The sequence below is a fragment of the Sciurus vulgaris genome (genome assembly GCF_902686455.1).
Source record: "Sciurus vulgaris genome assembly, chromosome: 16".
Classification (NCBI taxonomy): Eukaryota; Metazoa; Chordata; class Mammalia; order Rodentia; family Sciuridae; genus Sciurus; species Sciurus vulgaris.
Window position 1 is genome coordinate 32425720 of NC_136477.1, and position 26796 is coordinate 32452515.

Here is a 26796-nt window from a genome sequence, read left to right on the forward strand (position 1 = left end):
CACCTGAAAAGAAGAAATGAAAAAGGCCATTCCCCCAATTAGAGCCAACTCCAAAGTTTTGCTGTAAGACATATAGATGCCGTAGATAAGTCACAGTCTGCCCCCAAGATGAGAAAAGAAGGAGAAAAAAACATGTAAATACACTAACGATTAATAGGAAGCACTAAGGGACCCGGTGCTGCCCTACGGCTTGGGGGGTACAGGAGGACTCCAGGGGCTGGTACACTGAACAGACTTTGGCTGTGCCTCCAAATGAGGAGGGAAGTGGCACAATATGCCACATTTTACCAGGATCTCTCTGACTGCTGTGTTGACAACAGACTGGAGAGGATTGGGGACACCAGTTGAGAGGCAACCATAAAGACAAGAGAGGACATTGGTTTGACTGAGGGTGATACAAAGGCAGGTGAAGAGAACGAATAACATTCTGGGTATATTTCAAAAATGTTCCTAATATCACCAAATAACCATTATCGCAGTTAAAAACAATAATTATTATGTTATATCAAATACCTCATCAATATTTAAATACTCCTGGGCACCTTCTAATTATTTTACCACTTGTTTGAATAAAGATCCAAATAAGCTCTCTATATTGAAACTGACATTATTCTCTTGTCTCCCTTTCTCTTTTTAAAGACTTCAACTTTTGGGCTGGGGATATAGTCTTGCAACTACTGCAAAAAAAAAAAAAAAAAAAAAAAAAATTCAACTTTTATTTATTTATTGTTTTTGAAATGTGGTGCTGAGGATCAAACTCAGTGCCTCACCCAAGATGGCAAGAGCTCTACCACTGAACTACACAGCCCTAGCCCTTTTAATCTGTAGGTTTCTCCTCTATTACTCCTCCTCTTTTTTTTTTTTTTTTTCTTAATTAAAAAAAAAATCTGGGTCACGTGTTCTGTAGACACAGCGTGGGTCTTGCTAATCTCATCCTTGTACGTTCTTTCATAATGTTTCTTTATCCTCTAGATTGGTACTCAGTGTTGAGCTGCCTATGAGACATGCCAGGAAAGTGTGAGTCCAGGACTTGGGGTCAGGTCTGAGCCAGAGACAGGAACTGGAAGTCACAGACCTACGGTGTTTAATAGTAGAGATTAAGCAGTGATTTCATAGAAACTCTCCAAGAGACCCTGAGGGAATAAAGGTCGGCAGGGCAGTGTCCTGAGGCCTGGGCACTCCTGGATTCAGGGCTGGGAAGACAAGTAGGCACTTGGAAAGGAAATAAGGTGCAGAAGCAGAGAGAGAAGAGAGGACAGGTGTGGGACAGGTTTTGGACACTGACCCCAAAACCAAGAAAAGAAGGTATTTAAAGAAGGAGGGAGTAGCCCACGGTGTCATGTGCTCCATGGGCTCAGTGAAAGGAGGACTGAAAATTTACCGTTGGGCTTGGCAAAGCAGACACCACCGGTGACCTTGACAAGGGCTGCTGGGTACAGTGACGAGGCCGACTGAAGTGGGTCTAAGAGCAAATAGGGTGAGAGGAATCAAGAAGTAAAGGCTCAACATCTCTAGTAATAAGAGAAATGCAAATCAAAACTACACTAAGATTCCATCTCACCCCAATTAGAATGGCGATTATCAAGAACACAAGCAACAATAGGTGTTGGTGAGGATGTGGGGAGAAAGGTACACTCATACATTGCTGGTGGGGCTGCAACTTAGTGCAGCCACTCTGGAAAGCAGTGTGGAGATTTCTCAGAAAACTTGGAATGGACCCACCATTTGACCCAGCTATCCCACTCCTTGGCCTATACCCAGAGGACTTAAAATCAGCATACTACAGAGATGCAGCCACATCAATGTTCATAGCTGCTCAATTCACCATAGCCAGATTGTGGAACCAACCTAGATGCCCTTCAGTTGATGAATGAATAAAGAAACTGTGGCATATATATACAATGGAATATTACTCAGCTATAAAGAATGATAAAATTATGGCATTTGCAGGCAAATGGATGAAATTGGAGGATATCATGCTAAGTGAGATAAGCCAATCTCAAAAAACCAAAGGATGAATGATCTCACTGATAAGCGGATGATGACATATAATGGGGGGAGGGAGGGGTTAGGGTTAGGGTTAGAGTTAGGGATAAGGAGGGGGGCAAGAATGGAGGAAGGAGGGACTGTATAGAGGGAAAAGAGGGGTGGGAGGGGTGGGGGGGAATAACAGAATCAAACACCATTACCCTGTGTAGATACATGATTACACAAATGGCATGCCTTTACTTCATGTACAAACAAACAACATGAATCCCATAAAATAAAAATAAAGTAAACAAAAGAAGTAAAGGCAACTCTTTCAACAAGTTGCTGCAAATAGGAAGAAAAAGAGGCAAATGAGATGTGGAGGGGAAATCTGTCACTGTTTCCAAGATGCCGTCCATTACGGCAGTCTCCCTGGTGAATTTTAATGTCACAAGTCAACCATAAATCTCATGTACTACTAGTACACATGCACTCTATACATAAAAAGAATAAGATTTTTTCACCATCCTCCCACCCAAGAACCAGTGTTTGCTCCCTTGCAGATAATATTGTCCCCAAGGAGATTCGGTATAGTAAATAAACCAAGATGTTCCAAGAGAAGTCAAGAATCCAGTAGCCTGACTCCTCCTACTTCCATTCATGTGAGTGCAGTTCTGCTGGTTAGGGAAACATTTTCAGGTACAGCCACAAGAGGTGTTCCAGGGAAAACAGCTTACAGCCACACTTGCACTTCTGAACAACATCTTGCATGGTAGGGCTATAGGAAATCTCTATATTCTGATCATCCACATAAGAGCATCAAACCTCAGGGGTTCTCCCTTGCAGGGATGGGAGGTTCCAGGATAATCCCTTCAGAAACACTTGATTGCAGTGAATTAAGAGCCAACCATCTGGAGTCAGAAAGACCTGGTTTGAATTCCAGTTCTGCTACCTCCTGGTTGTGACCCAAGTTTAACACAGCCTCTTTCAGCCTCGGCTGCTTTATCTGAAAATATGGCAATGGAATTTCCAAATGTCACAGGAACATGATTTTGCCTGTTACCTCTCTCCTTGAAGACCAAACTTTTCTCCACTGTCATGTGAGTAGGTGAGAAGGTGTCTTCTGGTAAGAGATGATCCAGGTGTGGCCAGGGTACTCTGCCCCCTGGTCACACTACCGAGGCTGGGAATGGCCATTTGATCTAAACCGGGACAATCAGGGACCTCCTCCAGTGCTTGGTTACCACTGTGGAGAAACAGACTCCTTTTTATTTGGAATCAGTAACTGTACAAATAATACAGACCACACGTGATTCTGTCATTTATGGAGCAAGGGTATCCCTGAGGATGAAGTCTACGGAGAGAAAGCGCAAAGATGGAGAGAAACTGAGGCTGCTGTCACCTGAGCTCCTGGTTTCAGTTGCATGGAATCTAGACTCAGCCTCAACTTGTTAGATATTTCAGTCTCCTCTTTTTTGTTGTTTAAGCCATTTTAGCCAAAGTTCCATCATCTACAACTGTAAAGACCATGATCAATACCCTGTTTCACTGTGGGACATGAAAAATATTGTTTCTAAACTTGGAATGGACCCACCATTTGACTCAGCTATCCCACTCCTCGGCCTATACCCAAAGGACTTAAAATCAGCATAGTACAGAGATACAGCCACATCAATGTTCATAGCGGCTCAATTCACAATAGCCAGACCAACCAACCTAGATGTCCTTCAATTGATGAATGGATAAAGAAACTGTGGTATATATATACAATGGAATATTACTCAGCTATAAAGAATAATAAAATTATGGTATTTGCAGGTAAATGGATGAAATTGGAGAACATCATGCTAAGTGAGATAAGCCAATCTCAAAAATCCAAAGAACAAATGATCTCACTGATAAGCGGATGATGACACATAATGGGGAGTGGAAGGGGGGCAAGAATGGAGCAACGAGGGACTGTATAGAGGGAAAAGAGGGGTGGGAGGGGTGGGGGAGGAAAAAATAACAGAATGAATCAAACATCATTACCCTATGTAAATGTATGATTACGCAAATGGTATGCTGTTACTCCATGTACAAACAGAAACGTGCATCCCACTTGTTTACAATAAAAAATAAATTTTAAAAAAATACATTGTTTCTAAAGGTTCTAGTAAGTGTCTCTCTCTGGATAAGGGCTCACTGGCTAGTATGTACCAAGTGCAGCTTCATTTGCAATAGAATGTGGCCATGCAAGTGAGTTCTTTTTTTTTTTTTTTTTTTTTTTCTTTTTGGTACTGGGGATTGAACCCAGGAGCACTTGACCACTGAGCCCCATCCCCAGCCCTTTTTATATTTTATTTAGAGACAGGGTCTCACTAAGTTGCTTAGGGTCTCACTAAATTGCTGAGGCTGGTTTCGAACTTGTGATCCTCCTGCCTCAGCCTCCCAAGTAGCTGGGATTACAGGTGTGTGCCACCATGTCCGGCCACGCCTGTGAGTTCTGACCAACAGGATGTGAGAGGAAAGGGTCCCTGCATCTTCCAGGCTGGGTCCCTGAAAGGATCACTCCACTTCCCTTTCCTACCATGGGCTGGAGTGCACAGAACAGTGGGAAACAAAGCATCTAGGGCCAGAAGCAGGGACCCACTGGAAAAGACAGAAAACCAGACAGACCTACCTGCCTCTGGCATGTGGAACCATCACACCCACCCTTGAGCAACAGGCACTTTGATTGTCAAACGAGAGCAATACTGGTTTCTACCTAGTTTAAGGTAGACTTATCTGGTCTTTGTTACAACACTCAAACGTGCATCTTGCCCAACTCTTACATGCAGGGACGGCAGCCACTTCTTGGCTCCAGAGAATTATTGCCATGAGGAATTGTGGGCTCAGTGACGTACATTTCACTCAATTTTCCAAGAGAATGTAGAAATCTAGATCTTCTTATATCTGACTTTCACATATGGGCAACTAATTCTGGTTTTGCAACACTGTAAAGGCCTGCACTGGTCTGGGGGCAGTGACTCTTCTGTTCTACCGGCTTCTTTCAATCTTTTCATTCGAATGCCATAGTTTAGGATGACAACAGTGACATAGAGCTGGGGCAACATGGACAATTCCTGCCGACTCTTTTCACCCTCAAATGCAGTTCTCAGGGCAGTTCCATTCTCAGGAGAATGGAATGAGCAAGTCCCTCAAGTCAACAGAGCAATGACCATTCAGCTGACCTGCCTCGAGGCACTGTCCCCACCCCTGCTTGGGGCCTCCCTAGCACGAGTGGCCTTTGCCAGGATGAGCACTGGTTATTCTCCTCCCTTCCCCACTTCTTTTTAAGATTAAAGAATTTTTCCAGACAGGGCTGGATAAGTGCAGGGTGGAAATGTCACCCATTTGTGCAAGAAACAGCAGGTGAAAAAAGACAGCACACTCAGTTTCATGTGGAAATTCTGAGAGCCTCACCAAACAAGTCCACCCGGACAAACAGCTCCTTGGAGTAGCAGTGGGAGGTGGCATAAAGGAAGACGCATGAGGTGCAACAGCCAGTGTCATTATGCACGAACGGCTGACAAGATGGGTTAAGAAACCAAGTGGTATCAGCAGAATGCAAGGTAATGCTCGTCTCTAAAAAACAAAGATCTGTGTGACTGTGCTTCAGCGGAGCCTTTTCTTCTTCTTCTTCTCCTTCTTCTTCTTCTTCAGGATTCACCTCTGCCAAAGTTTGTGGGCAGTCACTCTAATTGCCAGCTGGGCAGTGCCTGTATCAAGGCACGGCCCACACAGGTTCACAGCATGTGTATCTTCTCAAGCCAACACAGATAAGAGAAATGCTCTGGCTATGTATGATTACATGAATGGTGTGAATCTACATTGTGTACAACCACAGAAATGAAAAGTTGTACCCCATTTGTGTACAATGAATCAAAATGTGTTTGTAAAAATTAAAAAAAAAAATTTAATAAAAATTAAAAAAAAAAACAGCCAAGTTATAGAAAAAGGAGTTCCTGTTTATCACAACATCTGCCCTCTAGGGAGCTGGGGCCTGGATTGGTGGTGAGCCTTTGTTCTGTGAGGCCATCACTGGGTTAAGATATACAAGTCAGGCGGGGGGGGGGGGGGGGGGGGGGGGGGGGGGGGAGCAGGGGAGTCTCCTTGCATTGTACAGGGAGAAAGGTTTAGAGGTGAGGAAGATGAATAACAGAGGAAGGTGATAAAACAAGACAGGAGAAAGAAGAGGGAGGCCGGCGTACATTCTCCAAGGGTCCCTCCCTCCATGATTTGTTCAATTCATAGAACCAATCCACCACTCGGGGTGAGCGGGCTTCCTTTGGCATTAGAGATGGGCAACAGCCAAGAGTAAGAAGATAGTCAAGAGGGCAGAAAAGGCAAAGCAAAGGCTGGCTCTGTGGAATTAACAGAAGCATGTGGGAGGCCTTAGGGTTTGTCTCTACAGATATTGAGATTCTGAGTCATTTCACCAATACTCCTGAGGGACAGGAGATCCCCAAGCCACTTGGGTAATATCACCTCTCCCAAAACAAGAATTATGAGTGCTCACTACGTGCCAGGCACTGTAATATACAATTCACAAGAATTCACATTTAATTTTTCTTTCAAGAGTCACAAGGAGTAGATATATACACATATTTTACAGGATGGGTTTTAAATGTTAAATATTTTGCTTATGAGCATACAGCTAACAATGGCAAGGCCAAAACTTGAAGCCAGGTCTGTTTCAGTCAAATTACATCACTTTCATTCAGAAAAAGTGTTGCATTTTGCTTTTGAAAAAGGGATGCTGGTTAGGTTCAGTGATTGCAAGACACACGGGCATCCTGTGCCTCCTGCTGTGCTGCACTGGTGACAATACTGCTGCCGTGGGGTTCCCTGAGTTCAATCCCAGGTTACCCCTGCACCCAGAAAAAAAAAAGAAAAACGAAACACTGAAAAAATGTAGGAGGTCATGAAATAGACAAAGACTGTTGTCTACCCCAGGAACTGTTCCGGGTTAAAGAGGCATGACGACTCCATATAACACATGATTCTGGCGTACGCCTTGGACAGGAAAAAGAATATAATGGAGCCAAGTGCAGTGGTACATGCCTGAAATCCCAATGACTCAGGAGGCAAAGGGTCGTGGGTTCGAGGTCAGCCTCAGCAACTTAGTGAGGCCCTCAACAACTTAGTGAGAACCTGTCTCAAAGCAAAAAATAAAAGGACTTTATTGAGACAACTGGTAAGATAGAAATGTTGACTCTCTTAGGATACAGGATGCATTTGATGAACTTGGTAATTAGGCTGTGGTTGTCTAAGAGATTGTTCTTGTCCTTGGAAGAAGCATGCTGAAATGCCAAAGACAGTTTCCACATGAGACTCTGATGAACCTTGGGGAAACCTTGAGCATCATATTGTCTTAAACATCTTTTATGAGATATGCTTCCTATACCATAAAATTAACCTTTTGAAAGGCTATAACTTAATGATTTTAGTATATTAATAGAGTTGTGTAACCATCACAACTATCTAATTTCAGAACATTTTTTTCATCCTCAAAAGAAATCTGGGCAGTCACTCTCCATTCCTCCCTCTTCCCAGATTCTGGCAATCACTATTCTACTTCTGTTTCTATGATTTGCCTAATTTGCACATTTCATACAATGGAATTCTATAATATGTGGCCTTTTGTGATAGACTTTATTCACTTAGCATAATGTTTTCAAGGGTTATCTGTACAACAGGATATATCAGTACTCTTTTTATGACCAAGTAGTATTCCATGGCATGGCTATTAAACATTTTGTTATTCATTTATCAATTAATGAATGCTTGACTTGTATCTTCCCATTGGTTATTATGAAAACTGGTGCTATGGACAGCTACATATAGTTTGTATATGTGCATCAATACGTGTTTTATTAAATTCTCTTGGGTACATACCTAGAATGGGATTGCTAAGTCATATGGTAACAGTTTTCCCTTTGAGGAAGTACTACATTGCCTTTCCAAAGTGGCTGCACTGTTTTATAATCCCACAAGCAAGATACAAGGGCTCTTAATTCCTCCAGAATGCTTGTTATTGTCTGACTTTTTAATTATAGCCATCCTAGTGGGTATGAAATGGCATCTTACAGTGGTTTTAATTTGCATTTCCCTAAAAGCTAATGATATTGAGCATGTTTTCATGTGCTTATTGCACATTTTATTTCTTCTTCAGAGAAACAGCGACTCGAATTCTTTGCCAGGCTTCCATCTAGGTGCTAGATGATGGAAGACAAAGGTCCACCAAGGTGAACAACTCATGTAAAGATGGGATCTTTAAAGGTTATCCTTTCCATGTGAAGATGGACAGGAAATTGGCTCACTGTCCAGAGGAACCAGCAAGAAAAGCTCAGCTATCTCAGTCTTGGCAATGAATAAAGGGTATGTATACGTGTGGGTGGCAGGGGTAGGGATGGATCCCTTTCCATATATAACCACACTCAGTCTCTCAGTTGAGTTGGGTCTGAGGCTATGTAGGCTTTGAAAAATGGTAGATCTGAAAAGGTGAAGAAATTTCTAGAAATGTAACTAAAATTTCAACACATGCATTAAACAGCTAGGAAACTAATTACTAAAATAATAGAGCAATAAGAGTGATGTAGTCCAGGAACCCAGAGTTAAAAATTACCAGTTTAAAAGACATGAAGGATCAAGTCTGAGGATCTGATATCAAATTAGAGTTTCAGGTTTTTAAATCCAAAGACTTGAACCACATTCCCTGCACACGGAATGTTTGATTTCTTCATTCCCTCACTGTCTCCCTCCCATTTAGTACCATGGTATTTGTAGACATCTGCATTTTTAGAAGAGTTTTATCCACTTATTTTTTTTAAGTATCCAAGAACTGCTGACATACCGTAGTAGATTATAAAACTTGAAAAATGCAGAGGCTGAAGGAATAATAATAGGTATCTCCTGCTTTAATCCTTGGTGGCAGGATTGTGCTATCAGCAAATGAATCAAACACTCTGTAAATAACAAACACTTAAGATGAACCAAAGTGGAAAGATGACTTCCAGGCAGTATCTTTCTACTGTAACCTGTTATTTAAGGGAATACCAGTGTTTTCTTCTAAATAGGATGTAAAATTGTTTCAAGTTACTCTTCCTCAGTCCTGCCTGCCAAGAAATCAAGCTTAACCGTGATATAGCATACTCTTCCCAGGTATGATGGCAGGTATGTATGTGATCTCAGAATACACAGGTGACCAGATATAGGACAACTGGTAATGGTAGATTCATTTACATTGTTTACACTTCTATGACCAGGCCTTAAGGGAAGGTCAGTTTTTTTAAAAAACCAAGTAGTGTCTTCCTACCTGTTCTTCAAATACATGTCAAACAAGAACGGTGTTTGTGCTTCAGCTCTATCTTTGCTCAGTAATAAAGTCAAGCAAGAGTCTGTTTCTAAGTGGAAGCTTTGTAAGCATTTTTGTCTATTTCAAATAAAACAGATTTGTATTGTTTGCCATTCATACTATCCACCCATACCACACTATCTTCTGTATCAGGTAGTCCAATAGAAATATACCTGTTTTGTTCTTAAAAAAAAAAGGGGGGGGGGTTTCAGAAGGAGTTGAATTAAAAAGGGAAAGACAATATTTCTAAAATGTCAAGAGATAATGACTGCGACTTTTCCAATGGAAGGATTCATCATCCCAATCAAACCCAAGGGTAAATAAAAAGAAATCCTTGGCTAGACATATCATAATGAGATTGCTGTACACAAAGACAAAGACAAATTTAAAAGCAAAAGCAGCTAAATTAGAAAGAATGATAATTTACAATTTGCCAACTTTGACAGCAACCATAGAAACCAAGCAGACAAAAGAATGATACTGTCAATGCACTGACACAAAAATAGCTGTCAACTTAGAATTCTACAACCCCTCTCTCTCAAGAATAAGATTTCCAGAAAAACAAAAACAGATGGGAGGGCTGAGATGTAAGAAGGAACAATAAGCCAAGATATCAAGGATCCTCCAAGATATAATAATACTCTATTTCTTAAGCTCATAGTTGGTGGTCTGAATATGCCCCAAATGCATGTATAGGAAACTCGGTCCTCAGTGCAACCATGCTGGGAGGTAGGGCCTTTCAGGTGGTGTTTAGGGTAATTAATGCTCTTATAAAAGGCTGGGCTAAAAGACTTTGGTCCTTTTGGACCTTCTGTCTTTTGCCATGTGAGCACACAACGCTCTAAAGGACTCAGCACTCAGGGCTCCATCTGGGAATTAAGGACCAGACCCTCAGCAGACAACAAACCTGCTGCCATCTTGGTCTCAAACTTCTCAGTCTTCAGAATGATGAGACCTAAATTATAAGTCTCAGGGATTCTGTTATAGTAGCACAGACTAAACTGGCATATGGTTGTTTTATTGGTCTTTAAATTGCCTATGGATTTTAGTACTTCATGATATCTCAGACACAAAAAAGTTGCAGTTAAAAAGGAAGGAACCTTCTTTGTTCTGGGAGCCATGGAGTTTGCATAAGACATGTGTCAGTCATACACATCATTAAGTGTCGACTCCCATCTAAGCTCTGGTTCCCAAGATAGAGGCTAAGCCAGCCTTAACCTGGACCCTAGTTAACTGAGCTTTGGTTTCCTATCTTTCACAAAATCAATGCAAGTTAAAAAAAAAAAAAAAATTCCAACATTAGCCTCCCAGGGTAGTACAAACACTAGCTCACAATTTGAAATGTGAATGGAAAGGAAAACTACTCAAGATTCATGTCACAGCTAAAGAAACCTCAGACATCATTCCCACTGTATAAGCGAGTAGAATATTCAACGATGACAGACTTCCTCAAATATCTCTATCTCTAAGGAAATTCTGGGCCTATGAATCAGAAAGTCAGCCCCTCAAAGCACATAGACTTTTTTCAAGGGAGATTAGATGATGAGTCCTCAATATTTTTTCTGCTCTTGACTGCTACGCACGGCAGATAACGCAACTGCTAGCCATCTCTCACGTACCTTAGTTAAGGATGCCCCTTCAAGCCTGCTCGGGGCTTAGTGTTTCCGACCAAGTTTTTCTTTCTCTAAAGAAATCTTTGATGCTTTTCAATCCTTGATTGATATGGATTTCTTGTTGCAACCTTTAAAGCCTCAATTTAAAGATCTCTGTCCTGCTTCAAGCCCTTTCTAGAAACAAGGCAGGTTATAAATAAACAATAAAGATGTCTTTCTTCTCTGAGTTCTTTCTGCCCCAGAAAGTGGCACCTCTTATAATTAGATTTTGGATTCGCAAAGGAAAGGGCAAGGTGAGATAAGGAAGGCGCTCAGAGCTTTGAAGGTTTTCCAACACAGGTTATTACACTTAGACCTCCAGAAAATGGACCACCCCATGGCTTTTTAGGGGTGTTAGTTGATGAAATCTTTCTATTGTACCTGTTCCTTATTGTGGTGAGCTCATTCTACTCATCTTTTACAAAGCCTAAATGAACTCATCAGGTTAAAAGTTAAAATAAGCAGGTCTATGCAGTGCGTAAGCTTTAAGCTTTTTTAAAGCTATGATCCTAAGCCCGGTACATATCAGAGAGGCTAAATTCTCTGCTCATGCTCATTGCTAGGTGAGAACGCTCTAGAAGCTGAGCTAGGTCTGCTCACTCCAAATGTAGCCCCGTCCAAGCAGGATTGACCTATGAACCTAGATGCACTGAGGGAAAAAGTGATGGAATCAATCTACCTTTATCCAAGGAATAAACTAATATTTACCTCTGGGACAGGGCTCGCAGGTGCTTTAATTCACTTGGTTTTCTGCTAACAGTGAAGCCATCATTATCTTCTCATTATCATAGGTGGAAGTTCAGGAATATGAGGTCAGTTATAGAAGGGCACACAGCTAGAAATCACATCCATGTCTTAAAGGGAAAATAGTAAGTCCTTAGAATGTTTTAGTAAAGTACCAAATCACAGGTGGTCTTCACCTTCAACACAGTGATCAGGTAGACCACAGTGAAAGCAGATAAAATAAACACGACCTGTGGATCCCCTCTACTCTATTCCTTCGCATTGTGCCTGACTCCCTCACTGCTCGCCCAAGGCTGGAAAGCCAGAATGTAGCTCAGGTGCTGCACATGGTTATGCAGCTTCACAGACATACCCACCCAAGACTGAGGAGGACAAACAACATCACAGCGAGAGGACACACTTTGGCTGCATCTGTGTGCCCAATGGCAGATACACCTAGGGGTAAGTCTGGTGTTTCTGTGGCGGCGGTTACTGAAATCCAAGTATCCCATTCCTAGCTTCATGGTGTTAAGAGGTGAGCCGGAGAGCTCACACCCTATGGCACCATGCGTGACAATGGAGACGATGGAGGATCAGAAGCTGGCGGTTTGTGACAGTAGATACTGCTTCCTTGTCTTCCTGCTTGTAACAGACAGGGTCCATGGATGAGTCCAAATGTTATTCCTGGAAGTTCAGCCTAGAGCCTGCTCCTTCAACCCTACTGAAAATTTGGAAACTATCCAATGATACATAGCAAATCCCTTGCTATTCTAGCTGGCTAGAATGGATATCTGCAACTGAATGATTACCAAGGCAAGGGATACCCTTCTTTCCCATGGAAGGGAGATGCTATGGGCTGGTTACCATGGATCTCATGGCTGGGACAAGCCATCAAATGGGGTTTTTTTCCATCTGGCAGTCCACAAGGACATGACTGACTCATTCATGTATGATTTGTTTCCTCAAATCATGGCTCAACTAGAAATGAAATGACATGAGGAATTCCCTAGAACCTGGGACTGGTTTATTATCAATATCAAGCAAGATAATGAAAGTGAAAATCTTTTAAGTAATAAAATGCTCATCTAAGAAAAAGTACTGCCACCTTCCTTGAAATAGTCACAAATCTTAGTGAAAAAAAGAAGCAAATTGCATTTTAGACTTAACTCTGTGAGGTGAATAAAGGATCAAAGGCCTGTAAGGAATAAGTGCCTCTTGAATTTCAGCTCAAATTTGAAAGCTTGAGGTTTTTTTTTCCTTACTATGATTCAACATCTCCCTAAGCATGTTTTTTTTCATGTCCTACATCTTATCATTGATCATTTGTTTAAGTAAAAATTATGTAAAAATAAGTAAAAATAAGAATCTGAGCACTAGACACAGATTCTGGCATATGGTAAATATTCCACATTTTTGATGACTGAATAAAAAAGGTATCATTGATAATTTTTGCTGTAAAACTCATAGCATTTTAGACTGGGAAAGACCTTGAAAAAGAATCAAAACTAAGATAATATGGGGTAGGGAACAGCTGAGGAGTTTCCCTCCTAGCAACCAGAGTAGCCGGAGTATTTTACAAAAATCCAATATAATTTGACAAAGGACACAGCTGTGAATGACTTAAGACAATTCTAAGGGTCAACTTGAAGAGTAAACATGTGAAAATTAGGAAGAAACTTAGAAAAATCACAGCTGGGGTGGATTACCCATAAGATGTTAAAACGTTTTCTAAAGCTGCAGATAGTAAAACATGGAAACAAGGAGTACAGCATTTAACCTAAGTGGATAAAAAAATCAAGTAAATGGGGAAAAAGGAGGAAGCAGTCTATATCAGTAAATGAAGAATGGATTTATCAATATAAAATGCTGGGATAACTGATCAGATATTTGAAAACAAAGTTAGAACCTGACTTTACAATTTCTGCTAAAATAAATTTCAATACTAAAGTTAAATATTGACTTAGTTCATTTTGTGCCGCTATAAGAGAATACTTGAGACCGGACAATTTATAAAGAACAGAGATTTGTTTTTTGCAGTTCTGGAGATTGGGAAGTCCAAGGTTGAGGGGCCCATATCTGGAAAGGGCCTTCTTTTTTGTTGTTCGTTTTGGCATCAGGGATTGAACCCAGGGGGGTTTAACCACTAAGCTGCATTTCCAGCCCTATTTTATTTTATTTTGAGACAGAATCTCGCCAAGTTGCTTAGGGTCTCGTTTAGTGGCTGAGGCTGATCTTGAACTCATGATCCGCCTGCCTGCCTCAGCCTTTCAAGCTGCTGGGATTACAGGTGTGTGCCACCACGCCCGGCTGGCAAGGGCTTTCTTTTGGAGTCATCCCATGGAGGAAGGTAAAAGGCAAGAGTACACTCTCCTGAGTAAAAAAAAAGGCAAGGGGGTCACACTCATTTTTTCCTCAGGAATGTACTCCTGCGATAACAGCATCAATCTTTTTTTTTTTTTTTTTTTTTTGGCGGTGCTGGGGATCGAACGCAGGGACTTGTGCTTGCAATGCAAGCACTCTACCGACTGAGCCATCTCCCCAACCCATTAATCCATTCTTGAAGACGGAGTCTCCATGACCTCGTCACCTCTGCAAGGTTCCACTTAACATGATTGCATTGGGGATAAAGTTTTCAACAAATGAACTTCAGAGACACATTCAAGCCATAGCAAATATTTTGAAGTACCACAAGAAAAATATACATAAATATGAATGTCTGTTAATTATATTCAGCTTTGCTAGTAAGCTATTACTTTCTAAGCATGACACCAAATGTTAGGGGAAAACGAGGCTGATAGATCTGAAGATAAACTTTAGGTTTTGTGGATACGATTACTACAAAATTAAATTTTATAGTAATCATAAAATTAAAGGATGACAAGATGGAAAAATATTCATAAAAATGAAAGATCAATATTCTTTATATACATTAAAACTACCTATATGTAACAAAACTGTAGAACTTCTCTGTTCTGACCTCTATGTTGACTTCTTTATTCTCCCCAATTCCCACTGAAATGATTTTTAAGAAATTTAAAATACCTAGTAGAGTTGAAAAGCTAGAAAGAACAACCACAGTCTGGAGCAGTAGGGGATTCCTGGAAAGCATCTGGTATCAAACTAATGACAAGCAAGTAGTTTCCAACTTTGCTGGGGCTGTGGCTCAGTGATAGAGCGCTTGCCTAGCATGTGTGAGGCACTGGGTTCGGTCCTCAGCACCACATAAAAATGAATTAAAAAATTGTATAAAAAATACAATAACTATATATATATATATATATATATACATAAAAATTTAAAACAAAAAGTCCAGGAAAAAAAGTTGGCTAACACAAGCTACATGGCTAGGAATGGGTAAGGGAGACAGTGTTCTTTTGAATGGAATAATATAGCCATACGTCTTGATTAATTCTCTAAGTAGTTTAAAAATATAAATTTAAATATGTTGGTAAAAATTACAGAGTAGCTCCAAACAAAATAGAAAAAAAAGATATATAACTTTCAATCACTAGAGGAGAAAATAAGAAAAGCTCAGAATTCCAAATTGCCTATTACAAAAATATAAATGTGTTAAATTTCCATATTGAAAGACAAGTTCCCACACTGGGTACAGAAGTAAAATTAAGCTATATGAACATATGACATAGAAGATGTACAGATAACAAGATGACAAAGACGGTTAAAAAAAAAAAAAGAAGTATCACCTTTTGGAGGAGGTAAAATATTTTGGAATTAGAAGTGGCAACTGCAAAAGTCTGGTTTTATATATGAACATAGACACAATATCTCCAGTATTATATTAAAAATCAAATCCAAGAGTAAAAAAAAGACATTTTAAACCCAATAGTCTATTAAAAGAATATGTTACAGTCATGTACTATTTTAACAGTGGGGCTATATTATGAGAAATGCTTCATTATGGGATTTTGTTATTGTGTAAACATTATAATGTGTACTTACACAAACCAAGATGGCTAAAATGTCACTAGGCAATATAATCTATGGGACCACCAATGAATATGCAGTCTGACTAAAATGTTATGTGGTGTATAACTGAATAACTAAATATTGATTATCCCAAGAACACAAAAATGTTTCAACATTACGTTTCCTACTATAACTCACACCACTGGCAAACCAAAGAAAACAATACCCCATACAATCACCTCAAAAACAAGCCACCCCCATCCAAATCCAAACTCCTCTTTCCACTTCCATTCATAATCCCCAAATCATTCCTGATTTGTATACAATTGAACTTTCCTTCCTTAAATCAATGAAGAAACCCTATTAGAACCTACAGGTAAAACTGTACTATCATTTTAACAGTGTGTGTTAATCATTTTTTTGTTGCTGACACAAAGTCCTTGAGAAAAACAACTTAGAGGGGGAAATATTTATTTTGGCTCATGTTTTAAGAGGTTTAATCCATGGTTGGCTGGTTTCATTGTTCTGTACTTGAGATGAGACAAAATATCATGGCAGGCAGCATGTGGTAATAAGCATATTTTAAAATGTACAACTTCAATAATCACAGAAATGCAAACAAAAACAATTTGTTCTTTTTCACATGTCCACATTCCCATGAATATTGTTTATGGCTGGTGTTCTCTTTGACTGGCATGGGAACATGCCAAATTAGTTTTTAGTACTTTGAATCTCTCTCACCCCAAACTGGAAAATGTCAAAAGAAAGTATGAGTCTTTGCAGAAACAAACCCTGTTACTCATGAAACATTACTAGAGGAAATGCAAATTGACACAACCTTTCTGAACAACTTGACTGAAATATCAAAAGCATTAAAAACATATGACAAACCGCACAAAATGTATTAGAACTAACAAATGAGAGTTGTAGAATAGGAGATCAAGGATATAGAACTCAATTGGAGTTCAATAATCTAGTACTAAATAATCTGAAAAAGAAATTAAGAGAATAATTCCATTTGCAACAGCATCAAAAAGAATAAAATACTTAATAAATTTAATAAAATAAGTGCAGACATGTATGCTACAAATACAAATACAAAATATTGTTGAAAGAAATTGGAGAAGATTTCAATAACAGGAAAGACATCCCATGTTCATGAATTGGGAGATTATTTTGTTAAAATGGCAGTTCTTGTCACATTTGTCTATAGATGGAACACAAGCCATATTGAAATTATAGTTGCCTTTTTTTGTTTTTGCAGTTATTAACAGGTTGATCCTAATTCATCTGGAAATGCATGGGACTCACAACAGCTAAAACAATCTTAGACAAGAAGAACAAAGTTGAAGGATTTCGATTTCTGATTTAAAACAGTACAAAGCTACAGTCATCAATACAGTATGGTACTGGTATAAGAATATACATATAGACCAATCAAATATACTGAAAATTCAGAAATAAATCCTTATATTTATGGTCATTTTATTTTCAACAAGGATGCCAAGAAAATTCAATGGTAAAAAACCAAATGGTGCTGGGAAAATTAGATATCTGTATGTAAAAGACTGAAGTGTTAAACCCTACCTCACACAAAAACGAGTTCAAAATGAACCACAGACCATGAAATGAGTTCAAACTGAACATAAACGTAAGACATAAAACTTTTAGAAGAAAATACAGGAGTCAATCTTCATGACTGTGGATTAGGCAAAGTCTTCTTAGATATGATATCAAAAGTACAAGCAAAATAGTAAACACACAAATTGGACTTTTATCAAAAGGAACTTTGCACTTCAAAAGACACTATCAAGAACACTGAAAAGACAACCCACAGAATTGAAGAAAAATATTTTCAAATCAAATAGCTGAAAAGGAATTTGTACCAGAACATGTGGCGAACTCACACAACTCTACCCTAAAAGCTAAATTAATCATATTTTTTAAACTGGCAAAGGATTTGTTTTTAAAAAACCATTTATACATATATATGTATATATATTGTATATATATAATTTATATATATGTGTGTGTAAATATATATATAATTATTTGTAGATGGACACAATACCTTTATTTATTTATTTTTTATGTGGTGCTGAGGATCCAACCCAGTGCCTCACATGTGACAGGCAAGCCCTCTACCACTAAGTCACAATCCCGGCCCCAAAATTGGCAAAGGAATTTAATAGACATTTCTCCAAAAGAGAATTCTCACAGGAATGCTCCACAGACAAATGAAGATTGTTCACCATCATTAGACTCAATGGAAATGTAAATCAAAACCACAATGGGACACCCCTTCACAGCCCCTAGGATGACAAGAATCAAAAATAGAAAGTAAGACTCCGTGAGGATGCAAAGAATCCAGAACATCCTGTTGCTGGTTTCTACTTTGGAAACCAAATCTAGCAGTGCCTCAAAATGCTCAACCAAGACACCATGTAACCCAGTAATTCCATTTCCAGCTAAATGCCCAAGAGAACCAAAAATAAATGTTCACATAAAAACCTGTACATACATGAAAATTCATACCAGTGTTATTCATAATAGTCAAAATATGGAAACCCAAATGTCCATCAGTTGATGAATGAAATAAATAAATAAATAAATACAATGGAATACTATTGACAACATAAGGAATAATGTGCTTATGTATTCTATATACGGATGGTTCTTAAAAACTGGATGTTAAGTGACAGAAGCCAGACAGAAAGGACCACATAGTGTAGAATTCCATTTACGTGAAATGTCCGAATAGGAAAATCCACAAAGACAGAAAATAGGTTAATGATTACTAAAGGCTGAGGAAAGGGAGGAATGGGGAGTGATTGCTTAGAGGGATTCTTTTTGAGGCAAAGTTCTAAAATTGAATAGTGGTGATAGTTGTGCACTCTGTGAATATCCTAAAAGTCCCTGAACTGTAGACCTTAAAAAAAATTCAATTTTATATATGAATCATATCACAACGAAGCTATTTTGTGTGTGGGGGTGGGGGAGGGTTACCAGGAATTGAACCCAGGGCCTTGTGCTTACAAGGCAAGCACTCTACAAACTGAGCTATATCCCCAGCCCTCAATGAAGCTATTTTTTTTTTTTGACTGATGATTTTATTTGCAAGTACAGATTTCCAGAGTCAGAAAATATCACTGTGATATTATGGGCATTACATCATTGAAAATTTCACCATACCATTTTCATGAGCAAATAAATCTGCCTCCATAAACCAAATGAAAGCGTCATAAAATTGTGATTGCTGGCAAAATAAACTTGTCATTTTGAATTTGGATATTATAATAAAGTTGGGGGCAGTCAATATCATTTTTTTTTTGTAATGCTACTTGACTTTGCAATTAAACTTTTTTTTATTGTAAACAAATGGGATACATGTTGTTTCTCTGTTTGTACATGGCATAAAGGCATACCATTTGTGTAATCATAAATTTACATAGGGTAATGTTGTTTGATTCATTCTGTTATTTTTTTCCCTTCCCCCCACCCCTCCCACCCCTCTTTTCCCTCTATACAGTCCTTCCTTCCTCCATTCTTGCCCCCCCTCCCTAACCCTAACTCTAACCCTAACACTAACCCCCTCCCACCTCCCATTATGTGTCATCATCCACTTATTAGCGATATCATTTGTCCTTTGGGTTTTTGAAATTGGCTTATCTCACTTAGCATGATATTCTCCAATTTCATCCATTTGCCTGCAAATGCCATAATTTTATTATTCTTTATAGCTGAGTAATATTCCATTGTATATATATATACCACAGTTTCTTTATCCATTCATCAATTGAAGGACATCTAGGTTGGTTCCATAGTCTGGCTATTGTGAATTGAGCCGCTATGAACATTGATGTGGCTGTATCTCTGTAGTGTGCTGATTTTAAGTCCTTTGGGTATAGGCTGAGGAGTGGGGTAGCTGGGTCAAATGGTAGGTCCATTCCAAGTTTTCTAAGGAATCTCCACACTGCTTTCCAGAGTGGCTGCACTAATTTGCAGTCCCACCAGCAATGTGTGAATGTACCTTTTTCTCCACATCCTCGCCAACACCTGTTGTTGCTTGTATTCTTGATAATCGCCATTCTAATTGGGGTGAGATGGAATCTTAGGGTGGTTTTGATTTGCATTTATCTTATTACTAGAGATGTTGAACATTTTTCCATATGTTTGTTGATTGCTTGTAGATCTTCTTCTGTGAAGTGTCTATTCATTTCCTTAGCCCATTTGTCAACTGGATTATTTGCATTCTTCGTGTAGAGTTTTTTGAGTTCTTTATAGATTCTGGAGATTAGTGCTCTATCTGAAGTATGATTGGCAAAGATTTTCTCCCACTCTGTAGGCTCTCTCTTCGCATTGCTGATAGTTTCCTTTGCTGAGAGAAAGCTTTTTAGTTTGAATCTATCCCAGTTATTGATTCTTGCTTTTATTTCTTGTGCTATGGGAGTCCTGTTGAGGAAGTCTGGTCCTAAGCTGACATGTTGAAGATCTGGACCTACTTTTTCTTCTATAATCTGCAGGGTCTCTGGTCTGATTCCGAGGTCCTTAATCCATTTTGAGTTTAGTTTCGTGCATGGTGAAAGATATGGGTTTAGTTTCATTCTGTTGCATATGGATTTCCAATTCTCCCAGCACCATTTGTTGTTGAAAAGGCTATCTTTTCTCCTTTGCATGTTTTTGGCCCCTTTGTCTAGTATGAGAAAATTGTATTTATTTGGGTTTGTGTCCGTGTCCTCTATTCTGTACCATTGATCTACCTTTCTATTTTGGTACCAATACCATGCCGTTTTTGTTACTATTGCTTTGTAGTAGAGTTGAAGATCTGGTATTGCAATACCCCCTGCTTCACTCTTTCTGCTAAGGATTGTGAAGCTATTTTTTTTAAAGAACACACACAGCCAAACTCATAGAACTTCACACCAAAAAGGGCAAATTTTACTGCATACCCAATAAACTTGGCTTTAAGAAGATTCATTGACCCTTTTTATCTATCTAAGTACTGATCCTGAGAAAATATTAGACATCCAAGAAGATTTAGCTTAATGGATGCTTGCTACACTGCTGTTAGAAAAAGGAAATAAACATACACTGAACAGTGGAGCTTAGATATTTCTGGAATACTATGTGGTCATTAAGAATGTCGTTAAGAAATTAATCATTGATGAGAAATGCAATATGTCAGGTCTCAGCAGGAAACCAGGCACACTCACATTGGGTAATCTGAGCAGAGTTTAATAAAGGAGTTATCCGTAAAGGTGGATGCAGGAAAACCACAAGTAGTAGTGCAGTACCTGGAAACAGTAAGCAGAGAAGGAGTGAACAGTTATCAGGGCCAGAGAAAAAAGCAGCATGGAGAGAGCCCCCAGATAGCCCACCTTCCATGGAGGGACACAGTCAACCTGCTGACCAAGGAGGACTCCTGGGGCATAGACACACAAAATCAGCTTTCTTCACCCAGAGCCTCTTGCTGGTGACACCACTGGATGAAGCAAGTGGCACATCAGAGGGTGGGAGTCCTTGAGAGTCCAGCAGGTCAGCCTCCCAGGTAGAGAACAGGTGGAGAATGGATCTCAGGGACAAAGGGAAGATACCAGCACAGATGGTCATGGCAAGAAACAAAAAGAATCACAAGGGACTATGGTTTTTTTTCCTAATACTTATTGATTAGTAACATAAAATTACTTAAGAAATTTTGGAACACTTTACTCCAAAGGGTAAATAATGTTTCATTCAGTTTCTCAACAATGAACAGTGAACCAACAGCTATTGGTATTTGGTGAAGCAACTCTGTGTTGCTGGAGACTGTTCCATGCATTTCAGGACATTTAACATTTCTAGACCCCAGGGTGCTTAACACCATTATAAACCCCAGGCATTACAGTAACCAAGACAACTTCAGAACCCTACCCACTTCTGGACCATGCCCATGAGAAACCACTGTAGAAGCAAAAATTCATTTTTTGATGTTTTTTCTTACTTGCATTTTCCCATTTTTTCTAAGACTGGGCATCACTTTTGTGAAATGGAAACTACGTTTATTATGTTTTAAAAAAGGAACAAGATAGTAATTTAGATTTCAGCTCTCAGTAAACCCTATTTGTCTTTCCCCAACTAAGTTTGCTCATGACAGTAAGTAAATAAAAGGTGACCTCACATTATTGCGTGGATGCTATAATTCATTTTAAAGTCACCAATAACAGGAAGGGTGCAATTAACTCAGCTTCTTACAAATCACTTTTATTCTTCGAGTACTTGTAATAGGTATGAGATCACAGCATCCTACAATTCACAGGTCAAGGACTGGATTGCTTCTAGCTTGTTATAAAACTTTAAAAGGAAGGAAACTGCCCATGATTTGGTTTCAACACGGTATTACACTGGCATAGCCTTGAGTGTCTGAGTAGGTATAGCTGCTGCTACTCATCCCCAGCAATTTTGACAAGTGACTTGGGGAAACATCGTGTTTCATTCTGTTATTTCACTTCCTCAAGTAACAAGCAGAAGTCAGGTTCTCAGTAATTCTTTATCTTAATATTCTCATGAGGCTGAAAAAGTAGCATTTTTCTGGGGTCAGGTTTAGCATAATCTCAGAAAAGGGTCAGTGATAGTTTGAAATACACATATCCCCCTCCAGATAAAGAATGAGTGGGGGCTGGAGATATAGCTCAGTTGGCAGAGTGCTTGCCTCACAAGCACAAGGCCGTGGGTTCAATCCCCAGCATCACAAAAGAAAAATCAGTGGTACCATCTTTTCAGAAGATGATATTCAAGATAGTATTGATTTTAAGCTATATCCTTATGATCCAGATTTCAAATAATGAAATTTAAAAATCTTAGAATCAAAACATAGTATATCATATAAGGTGATCCTTAGCATTTTGAATTTTAAGAGTTCCTCTAATTTAAAAAAAAAAAAGTAATTTTTCAAAAAAAGTGCACACTGCTGATGACAATTTCAACCAGTAAAACTTTGAGGGAAGACAACTTCAGAATATGTCACAGAACCCTTAAATTTGCATACCTTTTGACCCTGCGATTCTACATTAAGGAACTTTTCCTCAAGAAAACCATTGGGCAAGCCAGACAGATGGACAAAGGACAGCAGTTGCAGCATTGCTTATATTAGTAAAATTTAGAAACATATTTGTCTTAGAAGACCGAGGAAATCAAATATGGTACTTCCTTATAATAGAAAACTAACAACACAAGAAATCAGAGATCTGAAAAATGTTCACGGCATAATAAATGCAAACAGCAGGTCACGATCAATAAGAAAAATGGCAAAAAAACACATGATAGGAAAAAAGTAGGAAAAGAATTTTGAAAAGAACTGAAAAAGTAGAAAGAAAAAAACAATTAAAAAAAAAAACTCCTTAAACTTACATGAGTTTTCCTTATTTGGGAGAACACACTAAGTCCCCAATAAACAGGAAGAAAACACTCATATGAAGGCACATCACTGACACCTCAGATCTCTGAGGAGAAGGAATATTCTACAGGCTTCCAATGTGGAAGGTGGGAGTGAATTGGAATAAATATATTTTTTTTCTTTATTTAAATTGGAATAGCTAAAGGATTATAGAATACTGAAGAACAACTATTTCCAATCTAACAATCTTTGCCTAGTCAAATTATGTGTAACAGGAGAATTTGGGAAGACAAAAATTTCAATTTCCACTTGTATTCTTTCTTAGGTAATTATGAGCAGCTCACCCCCCTGGGGTTAAGGCAAGTCAGAGGAAGACACTGGAGAGAGGAGGCAGGACCTTCAACCTAAGAGAGAACAAAGAATTTCAGGGTGAAGGTGCAGTCACAAGACAGAGCCCACGGGGCAGGCAGGTCATGAGGATGACCCTGATAGAACACTGTGGTCTCTTCCTAGCAGGAGATTTGCACAACTCAAGTTAAATCAGTGACTAATATGTGGGGAAATAAGGCAAAAAGAGAATTACTAACACTAAAGAAAGCAAGAAATTGAGCAGGAAAGGAAAAGCATAGGTTACTCTGTGGCTCAGCTGTGAAGTGTTCATGGTGTCATGAGTCAACACAGGCTGTTGGTCCAAACCAAATCACCTGATGACTATCCTGGGAGACAGGAAGGGTATTATGTAATTGGAGGTGGTCGGAGACAGTGAAGGCTTCAGCTTTCAGAGCCGGAAGGCAGTGGACAATGCCGACCAGCAAGGAGAAAACTCCAAGCATTAGAAACATGTTATTCAGAGTGCTAAGAGATTTGAATATGGGTATTTCTAGGAACGGAGAGTGGGAGAAAAATGTCTGCCTGCAGTACTGTTTGACTCTAAAGCATGTACCTAATTAGCTGTCAAAAATAAAAACTCATCTAAAGCAGGAATAAGAGTGACAAAGTTTTTCTACCTTTTTCAAAAAGTTCACTGAAATCTAAAAGGATACATGCCAATATGTCAACAATGGTTATTTCTAGTGATAGGATTGTGGGCCAGTTACATTTCTTCCTTCACTTTCACATTGCCTGAAAATGTGTGGCACAGAGAGCATATTGATCATAAATCAGAAAACAAGAGGCATTTTACTTCAGCCGGGTGGAAACCCACCCCAGAGTAGAAGCCCTAACTCCATCATGTTAGCTTCTGTTTGTCCTGCCCAAGCAGGGGAGTCTGCCAACTTCTCCACTCGCACTGCAAATATTTGTTGAACTTTGTAAAGTCAGGCCCTGCAAGGTGATTCCAATATTTTCAGTTTTTTACTGGGTCTCCTGAGTCTTCAGTGCCGGTAAGGAAATCAGGTGGGAGATGGGCTAAGCTAACATCGCTGAAACTTTCTGTGCACTGGAACTACCTGGAGATGAATTCGCTAGTTCTGGGGTGGGGTTGGAGACTCTGGAGGAGCAAACTCTTTGATGTACACAGGTTTCACTGAAGGTTTCTCAAAGGGACTGTCCAGGACTGCAGTTATGTCTATGCTATGATCACTCCTATTCTCTAGCTAGGTCTCAATTCCACAGGCTAGGTCTCAATTCCACAATGTTTAAACAAGTCTCTGAGATAACAAAAGGTGTACTGGTCAGATAAATGGAAGGAATGGCCCTCAGCAGTTAAGAACAGAGACCAGGAAAAAGGCGGGTCTGCATTCCAGATCCACCCTTCACAGGCAAGGTTTACTTCCTCTCGTAGGCCTCAGTTTCTTCACATGTAAAATGGGTTTAATTAAAGCCACCTTCACCTTGAGGGTTGTTGTGTGGACTACATGAGGTCCCTAAGGCATCTAAAGGGTTTCATAACCCTGGCACAGGGCGAAGACTCAATAAATGGTGACCACCACTCAGTACATGGTGACCACCCTAGGTGTTAATCGGGCTCCACTCCTTTCTCAGCTAGGAAGGACTGGCTGGGACCTCTGGGGAGATCACCTGCGTCCTCAGCCTCCATGTCTTCCAATGGAGGGGACCAAGTACATGCCCTGTCACCCGTTGGCAGGACCGTTCTGAGTCTGCACCAGGATGTGCACAGCACCAGACAAGGGGCCCTTTGGTTCTCAAAGAGGTTGATATTCTCAGATTTTACTCAGTAATTATCTCCCCACCCTCCGCCCGATTCACTTCATTTTTACTACCAAGGAGATAAAAGAAAAAGCCCTCTCCTTGCCGGTCGACTTGGGAAAGCTTTGCTTTAAGAAAGGAAGCTATCCACGTGGAGATCAAGTGAAGAAGGCACCAAGTGTCCCTGACATGCAACACAAACTCGAGTACCCACCGAGCACCCTGCTCCTTGCATAGATCACCGCCACCGAGGGTGCCCAGCAAGCGAGATTTCCTCCCCCACAAACATCTTGAGGGTAACGACCCTCTCTCCCTAAGAGGTAGAAAGGTCCTCCTTCTGAGTTTTGCACTTTGCGAAGAACAGAGGCTCCCCAAAGTCTGCCCGAGGATCTGAGCAGGTTCCATTGGAGAAGCACAGCGGGTGCCAACGCGCCGGGTCCATTTGCTTCCCCCGCCCCCGGCCCGCTGGCACTCACGATCTCGGCCACGATGAGAAGTCCGGGCACCGTGCGGAGGAACTCTCGATCGTAGGCGAAGCTGCTGCTGGTGGTGGAGAAGTTCTCGGCGAAGGAGCTGGTGGTAGTGGTGACCGTGTGCGAGCGGGCGCGCTGCGGCTCCTCCATCGTCGCGCCCTGACCCGGCTAGCAGGTCCCCGGGGACCCCCAGCGCGTCCGGGGCTGGACGCGCGGCCCTGTGCCCCGGGGACACCGGCGAGCGGGAGGGGAGGGCGGGTGGCGCAGGGAGCGGGGCGCGCCGGGGGCGCCCTGCGGGGCCAGTCCAGGAGCCGCGCGTGTCCCGCGAGTGCGCGGCGCCCTCAGCTGCTCCGCGCGCGGGCTGCGGGGCTGCGCTGGGGCCCAGGAGGAGGAGCGCGAGCGAGGGGAGGCCGCCCGGCGGCCGAGGAAGGCGGTGGAGGCCCAGAGGAGGGGAGGGGGCGTGGAGAGGGGCGGGCGAGAGGCGGGCAGGAGAGGGACCGCCCCGCCGAGGCGTCGCGGGCGCGCGGCCTCTCCACCTGTTGCGGGAGACCTAGCGACCGAGAGGGCGCCGGGTCGCTTCCCGGGAGGCTGGGCCAGCAGTCCAGCGAGCCGCACGGAGGCGAGGCGGGGGTCCCGGCCGCCTGCCCTCCAGGCCCGGGCCTGCCAGGCTCCGCCTCCCTCGGGCGGCCGCTGCCGCTGACCTGTTTCCTTCCACCTGGCCAGGACCCGGGCCGCGGGCATGCGGGGCCCCTCAGGGAATCCCAGGCCTTCAGGGACTCCGCGGCTCCGGGACTCAGCCCTTTGCAGAATGACCGAGGCAGGGGCGGGTGGTGACTGGAGCCTGGGGACGAGCGGCTGGAACTATGACTCGGTCGGACCTCAGACTCGAGATCGATGCGAGACCGCTGGGACTGCCTGGGAGTCGCTTCTCCCCCTCCCGCCGCGGCCGCCACCAAAGCCCGGGGTTATTTCCTGCCCCTCCTGTCGGGAACAATTTGAGGAACCAACTTAATCGCTGGCCTTTGAGAGAGAGACGCTTCCAGGCGCTCTCGGCGACTCCGGCAGGGATCCGTCGCCTGGGCGGGAGGGAGATGTTTTGGGTTGCTAGTCAAGATGAATCAATGTGACCGACCCATCAGCCTTGGGGGAAAATGT

General features: G+C 41.2%; 1 protein-coding gene across 1 annotated transcript in view; it reads right to left on the reverse strand.

Annotated features, from left to right (window-relative positions):
* Positions 1 to 26014, reverse strand: part of CMTM8 (CKLF like MARVEL transmembrane domain containing 8) — a 100637-nt gene extending 74623 nt beyond the window's left edge. Inside the window, exon 1 of the mRNA XM_079114012.1 lies at positions 25645 to 26014. Within this exon, the coding sequence (XP_078970138.1) occupies positions 25645 to 25791 (147 nt within the window). The 5' untranslated portion in view covers positions 25792 to 26014. The remainder of the gene's footprint in view (positions 1 to 25644) is intronic.
* Positions 26015 to 26796: the final 782 nt, after the last annotated feature.